This window comes from Chelmon rostratus, chromosome 3, assembly GCF_017976325.1.
Source record: "Chelmon rostratus isolate fCheRos1 chromosome 3, fCheRos1.pri, whole genome shotgun sequence".
In the NCBI taxonomy this organism is placed as follows: Eukaryota; Metazoa; Chordata; class Actinopteri; order Chaetodontiformes; family Chaetodontidae; genus Chelmon; species Chelmon rostratus.
Window position 1 is genome coordinate 24,318,053 of NC_055660.1, and position 10,194 is coordinate 24,328,246.

Here is a 10,194-nt window from a genome sequence, read left to right on the forward strand (position 1 = left end):
CATCAAATTCAATCAAAACTGGAAGATGTTGATGTCTATTTGTCTCTCAGTTACCTGTTAAAGATTTGAATGGATTTGGAGGTAGAGGTTCGTAGGATTACAAAAACAGTGCCATGCAGGACTCCACTTGGAGGCCTGTGGATGATAGCTGTGATTCTGTGATTGATTAGCAGTGCTAGCATCTGCGTTTCGTTAATCTGTCACTCCTGAAACAGCTAGATTTCTGCAGATTTTTTTGGCTTGTTTGTTTCTAACACTTCTTTTTCTTACAGTCTTTTCTTCTCCTTTTCTTCACATTCACTCATCCCGTCACTGAGAACTCTTCCTGTGCTCTCTCTTCGTCGTCTCTGTCCCCCTTCCAATCCAATTCAGGCTGCTTTTCATCCAAGGCAGAGGACCGACTGTTCAGGAAGCTGTTCAGAAGATATAACCAGTTCATCAGGCCAGTGGAGAACGTCTCTGACCCCGTCACCGTGGAGTTTGAGGTCTCCATCTCGCAGCTGGTCAAAGTTGTAAGCACACACACACACGCACACATACACAGGTGTGCATAAATGTTATAAAACTTCAACATGTTGCCAAAGGTGTTTTAAGCACCGTTGCACGTTCGTTTCATACAGTTCTGCATGTCTTGTCTTATAAGTGTGATTGAACAAAGGTGAATGTAACCAAAATGTTGTTTCACTCGTAGCATCCTCTCCACAGTGTGTGAGAGTCTGTGTGAACTGGGAGACGTCTCCCCGCGAGCATCTTGATCATGTTTCCTACCTTTGGTACAGAAAAGGCAAACGATAAGCTGCGGAACGAGAGAAGTGAAAGCCGAAAGTGAATACAGTCTTTATATAGTCTGCTCAATTTCATGCATTCTGAAAATGTCACACAGTGTTGTTATTCACTGCTATTTTGCTTTGGCAATGTTAAGTTTAATGCGGGTGGGGGAGGGTGGTGGTGGTGGAGGGGATGCTGCACATCCGCTGGTGAAAAGAGGTTTTCAGCTCAGAATTGAAATCCTCAGATTAAGAGAAAATTGCCTGCAGAAACCTTTTTCAGACTGGACTGATATGTAGCTGTATCTGCTTACTCGGCAAGGTGAGATTAATCTAAAGGTGAGTGCGTGGATGTGCGCGAGTGGGCGTGGGTGCACCTGCTGACGGCTTCACAATGTTTGTGTCTGTGCATTTATTTTCATGCGTCTGTCTGTAAACAGTATATGTGGCTTAAGCGTATCTGTACAATGCAGGTGGTTTTTGTTTGTGTGGAATACTGAGAATCACAGAATTGCAAAAATCAGGATGAATAGGGGTCACTGAGAGAGATGGAGGGAGCGCCTGACATTTGTAACCCCTCCATTTATTATTGACTAACTCACAGTCGACCTTTTCAGTCAATCAGCTGCAGCTCTAGAGGATAAATATTAGGGGACAAATTCCATTTCTTTTCCAAAATGTGGATTTTATTCCTGCCTATATTTTTTGTCTTCTTTTAAAACTCAATACGGCGCACACTTTGCTTGTAGTTATTTCAGCTGCTGTGTGAACAACATGCTCACTCTCCCATGCACACACACACACACACACACAAACACAAACACACACACACACACATACACACACGTGTTCTGCTGGTTAACAAGCTCTCTTCATTCTCCTTGTCTCCTTGTCCAGGATGAGGTGAATCAGATTATGGAAACAAATTTATGGCTCAGACATGTAAGTACACACACACACACTCGCTCACACACACACGTACACACATGCACAACATGTTTTAGCTATTACATTGATCTAACCCCATCCTGAGGTCTACAGAGACAGAGGCAAGTGAAGACTGAGGATGGTTCATGTGCGTTAGCACACACCTATACATACTAAGCAGACATCAATATGGGTTCTCTGGTTCTCCCTCCCCCTGGGTTTGTTCACGCATGTGTGTGTGTGACCCCAGTATCAGATTTGGTCAAACAGTTAAAACATGTTTTTTGTTTTGTGTGTGTGTGTGTGTGTGTGTCATCAGTAAAATGTTAAAAAGAGTAAGAATAAAGTAGAGGGGACGAGTGAACAAGAAGCCAGGATATGTCAGCCAGACACCTAAATGCAGTCAGCTCGTGGTCAATGGCAGCATTAAGGTTAGTCACGCTCTGCCTCCCAGCAGATGTATATCCATGGACCCTGAACTCCTGACCTCACACAGCTGCCTATTCTCCCCAGTAACTCACTTTAAATTCCAAACCTGCCTCTTTCTGATACCGTTTATTTGTTTTTTAACTCCTTTTTCCGCAACTAAATCTGCATTTCTCCTTTTAAAAAGCGATCATTTGAGCAGCAAATTATAAAAAACCTTATAGATGCTGCCTTTTTAAATCGGTGTCTAATTGCGCTACATGGACAAACAGCTGTTGGATGCTGATGGGATTCAATGGCAGATATGATACTGTCATCTCTGAGCTGTCCAATTATAATGCATTGAGGGGCCCGAATAGGCTGATCTTGTTTGCCGTTTGTAATGGCTGTGCTGTTTATTTGTAACAAGGCATCACTAATGAGAAGCTGTGTAGCCACCACAGTCACTGATAAAGACGTTGAATCGCAGCCAGTGGGTTTACAGTGGTAGCCATTTTAGAGAGCCGCCCCTTCATGAATTCATTGCATCTGTTCTGCAGGAACACTGCAGGGGATTCCTTCTGTCACAGCGGTTCTAAATGGGTTCATTTTATACTCCTCAAAAACAAGCTGCATTCACTACTTTTATGTACGGGATAAGAGAACTTAATTTCAAACTGCGCTACATACTGTACAACTTCAGGCAGCCTTTCTGTGTGATATGGACTCATTAGATAAGTGATCTTTGCCAAGCTGTGAATTTCTAGGCTGAAGCGTGCTAACAACACAGAAGAGGCAGAATTGCTTGAACATCATCATAAGCTCATCAATGAAGCTGATAAAGTAAAACACTATATTGTCTTTGCACTGTTTTCAGTTGAGTGTATGCCAAAAAGGATTAGCGAATCATCACATTCTGCTTTACTGATGTTTTACACAGCGTCCCCACTCTTATGACTCTACATTGTTTCGCTGAGAGAGGCAACACACGAAGGATTTAAGAATTAATTTAACATCTGCTTAATGGAACAATAATAATACAACACTGTGCATTAAAGGAAGTGACATTAGCAGTTCTCAAATTAATGGAAAATCTGCATCCTCTTTGCACACTGAAAAAATAAGTCAGATAACCCACCATTTAACCAAATTAACAGTAATTATAATTATAATTATAACTATTTCCCTTCCCCAGTTGTTTTTTTGTGTTGAATCTCTACAAAGTCTTGGTAAAGATGTTCATTCAGACTTGATGGCCAATAGTAACGCCCCAGTTAGCTGTTCAGCATAGTTGTTGCACTGCTTTCAGCAAAGTCGCACATCAAATATACCAGCAGATTTTAGTGACTCATGTATGCTTTTATCAGAGTTGGAACGTTGTGGTCATACAAAATAAATCTCCAATCATTTATATCTTGCAAGCAGTGAGCCATAAACCTCGACCTCGATCGGGAATTACATCTCCAGCCAATGATATTGTAAACTCCCTTCGTGGATAAATGAGAAAGCCAGCGTAGCATGAAGTGGTTAATTAAACAGCTCCCAGGTCATGCCTCGGTATTAATCCGCCGTGCTAATGAATGAATTCATCTTGAATGACATGCAAATAGCCAAGACTAATGGATCCATGGCTCATGAAATGTTACCCGCAGGTATGTTGACAGAACGGCAAGTGAATGCACTCATCCTTTATTTCTGTCGGTACTCCCCTTCTCTCTGAACGGCTCCTTATTGAAGACGTCTTATTATTTGCTCACAGAAGCTTCGTGGCTGTATTGCCAGGAGGAATTGTTGCATCAAAAACATACATGTTTGTGCTTGATTTTCCACGAAAAAGCAATGAAAGCACCCAGATGCTCCATGAAACTCATGTTTCTGTCTATACGAGATTTTTTTTTTTGCTACGGTATCCTTATTTACTCTCTACTGTAAAACATCAAAGGAAGTTCTGCCTGCAGTATAAATATGCATTTCAAAATATTCCCATGAAGGGGGGGTGTCTCCAGTGACTAATACTGTCTGCAGTGTACAATGCAAAACACAAAACAGATGGTTGACTCCTCATTATGCTCACAGTGTTTTTCTCTTCCTCCCTCTCAGATTTGGAATGACTACAAGCTGCGCTGGATGCCGGCAGAGTTTGATGGGATCGAGTTCATTAGAGTTCCATCAAACAAGATCTGGAGACCCGACATTGTGCTCTACAACAAGTGAGACTGTCACTGTCGTTGCAATTAGCATTAGCATTCCCTTGTTCACCATTATCATGATTATCATAAGAAGTTGTTCTCACCAGAAAAAACTCCTGGAAAGTGACGTCTTATGGCCTTCCAAATGTTGACTGCTGTCTGGCAGCAGCAGTGTGATGTTTCAGAGAGGTCAGGGTCTTCTTCCCCATACTTTCTCCTATAACTGTCAACGTCGGTTTCTTTTAATCCAGAAAACAATCTCTCTTTAACCTTCAAGCTGCACTAGTTCAAACTTTACTGTAAAATAAGCACTGCGTCAAAGTGGAGAGGCGTCACTCACAGTTCCCCTGCGCTCTTTGGACTGTTTCAGCATCTTTCAGCTCACTGTTTTGGCTTCGTAGCGTGCAACCTTTCTCCTTTACTTTTCATCAACCTTGTTTCCAGCAGCAGCAGGCTGCTGTTTTCAGCTAAAGAAGCTCAAATAACTTCACTTTCCAACACCAAACAGCACGTAGCTGACCGAGAGACAGTTAGTGACTAACCGGGGAAACATAGTGGAGCATTTAGCGGCTAAAGAGCCAGATATTTCCCTCAGGGTTTGGTGGAGACCAACAACAGCACTAAAACACAATTCCATATGAATGCTAGTGTTGTTCTGTGTCTGCAGGTGAGAATAGGCAACTGTTTTGCTGTCAAGCATGACAGTGTTGTGTTTGCAGCTTATATGGCTAAAAAAAACACAATTTTTCTCAGTACGTGTGGGCCTCATACTTTTTAGTTTTATAAAAGCAACAAGACCTTATCCATGAGACGGTGGATCACAAACAAATCATACTGTAATGGACATTTGGGCTAATTTGGAAGCAATTTACAAACCTGTCTTGTCAGTTTGCAGTGAGAACGTTCATACCTCTAGCTGCTAAAACACTGTACTAACGCTGAATTATGCTAACACGACAGTCTGTTGTTCAGGGTCAGCTTGTGCTCCCTCTCTCTCTTTCAATTCACTTAATTGTGGTCTCATTTCTTCTTTCTACTCACATCAGTGGCTCATAATGTTAATCAAAGGCTATTTTGTATTCCACAGTAATATGTAAAGCAGCTTCATTGTCCTCTGTCTTTTAATCCTAATGCTCTCTTTCTTACCTCCACAACTTCTCCCCTCTTTTGTGCTCCTCGCTTTCATTTTCTCCTCGCCATTGTTTGACATCTCCGCCTTCCTCTAACCTTTGTGCCCTATTCAAAACCCACAAATGCTCGCATCATACCTCCTCATACCTCCACTGCCATGGGAATACTTCTGCTCGATGATACAAACACACGCACACACACACACACACACACATCATATACAGTGCTGTAGGTGATTTCCTGGTGGAGGACAAGACCAAGGCTCTGCTGAAGTTTGATGGCACCATCACCTGGGTTCCCCCAGCCATTTTCAAATCCTCGTGCCCCATGGACATCACCTACTTCCCCTTCGACTATCAGAACTGCTCCATGAAGTTCGGCTCCTGGACTTACGACAAAGCCAAGATTGATCTGGTACTCATTGGGTCTAAGGTCAGTGTTTGTGACTGTGTCCAAGTCTGGCGTACCTATTAACGATCTATCCCTTTAATAATTTTTCTGTCTGTCCTTTCAAAAAGAAAACTGTTGATTACACTCAACCAATTAGATGCATGCATTCATTTGCTGTAGGGATCACTAGCATTGGTTTTAATGGAGGGAGCTCTTCAAAGTCTGATGATGTAATGGTGATGGGCATGGTATTATATGGTAAATAATATGGTATGGTGAAAATCACTTTTACGTTGTTTTGCATATTCTAACAAATCCATATTGATCAGACAAAAATGAGCCTTGACTGACTGCTAAATCATTATGTGATTTTAAGATCATTGTCAATCTCCCAGGTGAACCTGAAAGACTTCTGGGAGAGCGGTGAATGGGAAATTATCGACGCTCCGGGCTACAAGCATGATATCAAGTACAACTGCTGCGAGGAGATCTACCCAGACATCACCTACTCCTTCTACATCCGGCGCCTGCCACTCTTCTACACCATCAACCTCATCATCCCCTGCCTCCTCATCTCTTTCCTCACAGTGCTGGTTTTCTATCTCCCGTCTGACTGTGGAGAGAAGGTCACGCTCTGTATCTCCGTCCTGCTCTCCCTCACTGTGTTCCTGCTCGTTATCACGGAGACCATCCCCTCCACGTCGCTGGTCATCCCGCTCATCGGGGAGTACCTGCTCTTCACAATGATCTTCGTCACGCTCAGCATCGTCATCACTGTGTTCGTGCTGAACGTACACTACCGCACGCCAATGACCCACACCATGCCGGGTTGGGTGCGCTCCGTGTTCCTCAAAGTGCTGCCGAGGATTATGCTGATGCGGAGGCCGATTGACGAGGACAGCAAAGCTCGGGGGTTGGACAGCAGTGGGGAGGCAGGAGGAGCTGGAGGGGGAGGAGGAGGCGGAGGAGGAAAAGGAGGGAAGAAAAGGAAGAATAGCTTGATGCAGGTGAGAATCGCAGAACATCTGGTCCAGGTCTGGGCCTGTTATTTAAAGCTCAGAAGTTTAGGGGGGTTATGTCATTTAGAGGTGGCCACTCTAGGCTACACCACTCAGTGAAGGTCAATACAGCTGAAAAAAAACTAAGGTTAATCCTTTAGGCTCTCTGCTTAAAGTGGACCACAGAGCAAACTGCAGGCGAAGCGCAATCTAGGTTTTTGTCACCAACATGCACCAGGTTGCAGGAAATCAGCAAAGAAAAACAATGATCTTACAAAAAAGCTGTTTATGAACTATGTATTCCAGTTTAACACAAAAGAAGGTGCTAACAATGATCAGGTAAGAATCTGATCAAGGTTAGATGCATGAAATCTTTGTTTTCATCATGAGTTTAAGTATTGACAGCTGTTATTGCCTTGGTTGTACCGTAGAAAGGTCATCAACAGCCATAGTCAGAACTGAAACTAGCAATTGTAGCCCTGGTATTCACGTTCATATCAGACAATTCTGCACCACACAGTGTGTGTAGCAAGTTATGTAGTGTTTGCCATAACCTTAACCATAGCGTAGTTGCCGTCCTGCAGAAAGCAAGAATGTCTCTCTGGGAATAACCATGATTCATTGATATATCTAAACTTTCCAACTCTCTACTTCCATATATCATAAGTTGTGATGTGCTTCAGTCAATGAGAGAAGAGAGAGAAGAGGCGATTGGGTTTTCATTAGTGCACTGTACTATTTTTAACAAACAGCATCTTCTTCTGCGTGCAGCTGAAGAGGGTGATTCCTGCCTGTTCTTTAATGCAGCTCTGAAAAACAACTCAATATACTGTCTCAGATTTAACCAATCAAGTGTGTTTCAGCTGTTGAACTGGGAACCATCACAATCGTACCTGATCTGTTTCTTCCAGTAATAATCACAGCATATGTCTGTAAAAAACCTGTTTCTGGCAATCAGACCTTGGATCACCTCCACCAACAGACTGAGGGTTTCTATCGATAGCTTTCCTGTTGGTCCATGAAACACTCCTACCTCTTTCCACTTTTCAATGGTGTAGCCCCTTTGTGATCTAGCTACTCACTTTCTGCAAGTACTACCTGGTAAATCATCTAAAAAACTTTTCTCTACCAGTAAAGAACTTTAACAAAGTCCTCACACACAATGTATGTACAGCATGAACCGATAAGTTCCTTATGGTCAACACTGGGAGCTCAAAGAAAGCCCTTATTTAAGTCTTTCACCCCAAAACACATGACAGAAACAAGTCTGTCCTTGATTTCACCTTGTTAACGTTGTACTGCAAAGATCCCAGATGAGTATCCCAGAGCTGTTATATGAACTTCTTACCTGAAAAATGTCGACTTTAACTTGAAACAGAATGTGAAGCTGAATGTGAACTCTGGATGCGATCCCCAGCAGGTCGGAGGAGGCTCCCTCAACTGTCTCGAGTTTGGGGACAGTAAGCTCTCGTCCGTGGAGGGCTGCACCGGGAAGAAATGCCCCTGCCCCTGCCAGCATAGCAAGGAGACCCCAGAAACACCAGACATGGGGAAGGTGACGCGTCAGCTGAGTCCACAGAGCATCAACACAGTGGTGGCCTTTTCTGTGGTGTCCCCTGAGATCAAACAGGCCATTGAGAGCGTCAAGTACATCGCTGAGAACATGAGGAGCCGCAACAAGGCCAAGGAGGTGAGTCATTGTGATTTTCACTGAGGATTGGCAGGTGGTGTGATATTTGAGGAAATAGCAACGCCAGAAGGTGGTAGGCAGGTGAGAGGAAACCTCCAAAGCTGCTGGACCAGGACTACACCCTGAAAACAGCGTATATCACTGAAAACGCTGTGACGTCACCATGTCCTCCATGAAAAAGACCAATTTGAAGGCTCTGGAAACAGAAGCCACGATGCATCAAAATGTCTGATGAAATGAATAATGAATAAGTCACAGCTTACTGGTTCAGTTCGGACTTCATGCACTTGCTTTATTCCTGTGCAATGAGGGATTATTACTGACATTTCAAGATGGCTGACCGTCAGTTTTAAAGTGATTTAGATAATCTGGTTGAACTCTCATCTTGTTCACAACCCATCTTCCGGGTTGTGCTTCTTCCCCGTCAGACTTTAGATGTGCTGAGTACAATGTTATAATTAAAGATAGAAATAATGGCCAAACTATGAAAATATGACCCAAATTGAAACTAATCTTAATTATTTGCACAACAGCGTATTTTAGAGATGGGAGACAAGCCAGCCTTCCTGTCCAAACAGTCTCACTGTTAAATGCATTTTAATGCTATTTTAAACTTTACGATTTCAACATAAATAGTAGGCTACAAAACTATAATATAATGTAAAATATAATGTTTCAGTTTTTCTAAACTTTATAGAAACCTACAGCTGCTCATAGAAAGGGTGTTCGATGCCGAATGTATTTATGAAACGACACTGTTGGCCTGGGAGAGCTGTGCTGTGATTCTGGGCAGCATTGCTGCAGATTGCAACCTGCTCCACAAGTTAACCGCAGTGTAAGTTCGAGCCAAATAATTTTAGATTTGAGTTGAGAGCCCTCCCTCCTCCCTCCGTCGGTTATAAACACTGTGGGTGAATCCTCCCAAAGGGGAGAAGCAGCCTTTGATATGCAAAACTTGCGGCTCAATCAGCTTTGTCAAAACGCCTGTCGCTTCTTTTGACTCTGTGGTTTGAATGTGATTATCATAGTAATTTCCTCCTGTGTAAATTATGTATCAATTTTCTGTTGGCTTACAAGAAATGTTCAACTCTTTTCTCTCTTTCTTTGTTTCTTTCCTTCTTTCCATCCTCGCTCCCCTTTCGACTCCCACAAACCTCCCACCCTCTGAGATGCTGAATCACCCTCTCACTGTGCACCTCTCCTCACCTGCTTTCAAAAAAACTCCCTCCACTCTTCATCTTGCGTTTGTCACCGCTGACGCCTTCCTCTGTCCCCTCGCACTTATTGTTTTTTCCCCCCTCCTTTGCTCACAGGTGGAGGATGACTGGAAGTATGTTGCCATGGTGATCGATAGAATCTTCCTTTGGGTGTTTGTGACCGTGTGCGTCCTGGGAACCGTGGGCCTCTTCCTCCAGCCTCTTTGTGGCTTTGTCTCATAACTGCTTACCGGTCAGGGTTCACCGCCACCCTGTGTCGACCAATCCTGAACAAGTGACTAACTCTCTCTCAGTTGACCAATCAGAAGACAGAGTTTTGAGTCCTAAAGCACTACTCGGTGTGCTTGTTTTGCTTCTTGCCTTTTTGCAGAGCGCAGTAATGTAGAAAGAAGGAAGAAGGACTTGTGTAACTGATTTGGTTGTAATACCTTAATTTTATGCCTTTTGAGGCTGCTTATTTTACCTGAAAAAATCATAGCA

At 43.2% G+C, this 10,194-nt stretch overlaps 1 protein-coding gene across 1 annotated transcript; it reads left to right on the plus strand.

Moving 5' to 3' along the window:
- Positions 1 to 455: 455 nt before the first annotated feature.
- Positions 456 to 9,936, plus strand: chrna6 (cholinergic receptor, nicotinic, alpha 6). The gene is made up of 7 exons (XM_041965782.1): positions 456 to 512; positions 1,665 to 1,709; positions 4,200 to 4,309; positions 5,644 to 5,851; positions 6,205 to 6,816; positions 8,228 to 8,497; positions 9,811 to 9,936. Exons 2-7 carry the CDS (start codon positions 1,683 to 1,685, stop codon positions 9,934 to 9,936), a joined length of 1,353 nt encoding a protein of 450 aa, XP_041821716.1. The 5' UTR covers positions 456 to 512; positions 1,665 to 1,682.
- The last annotated feature ends 258 nt before the right edge of the window (positions 9,937 to 10,194 follow it).

What these genes read in the sequence shown, in the direction of transcription:
- chrna6 (XM_041965782.1), top strand. Translation starts at nt 1,683, where the DNA reads ATGGAAACAAATTTATGGCTCAGACAT. An exon ending in GACATTGTGCTCTACAACAA is followed by an intron (nt 4,310 to 5,643) that starts GTGAGACTGTCA and finishes CATCATATACAG; the next exon opens with TGCTGTAGGTGATTTCCTGG. An exon ending in GCCGCAACAAGGCCAAGGAG is followed by an intron (nt 8,498 to 9,810) that starts GTGAGTCATTGT and finishes CTTTGCTCACAG; the next exon opens with GTGGAGGATGACTGGAAGTA.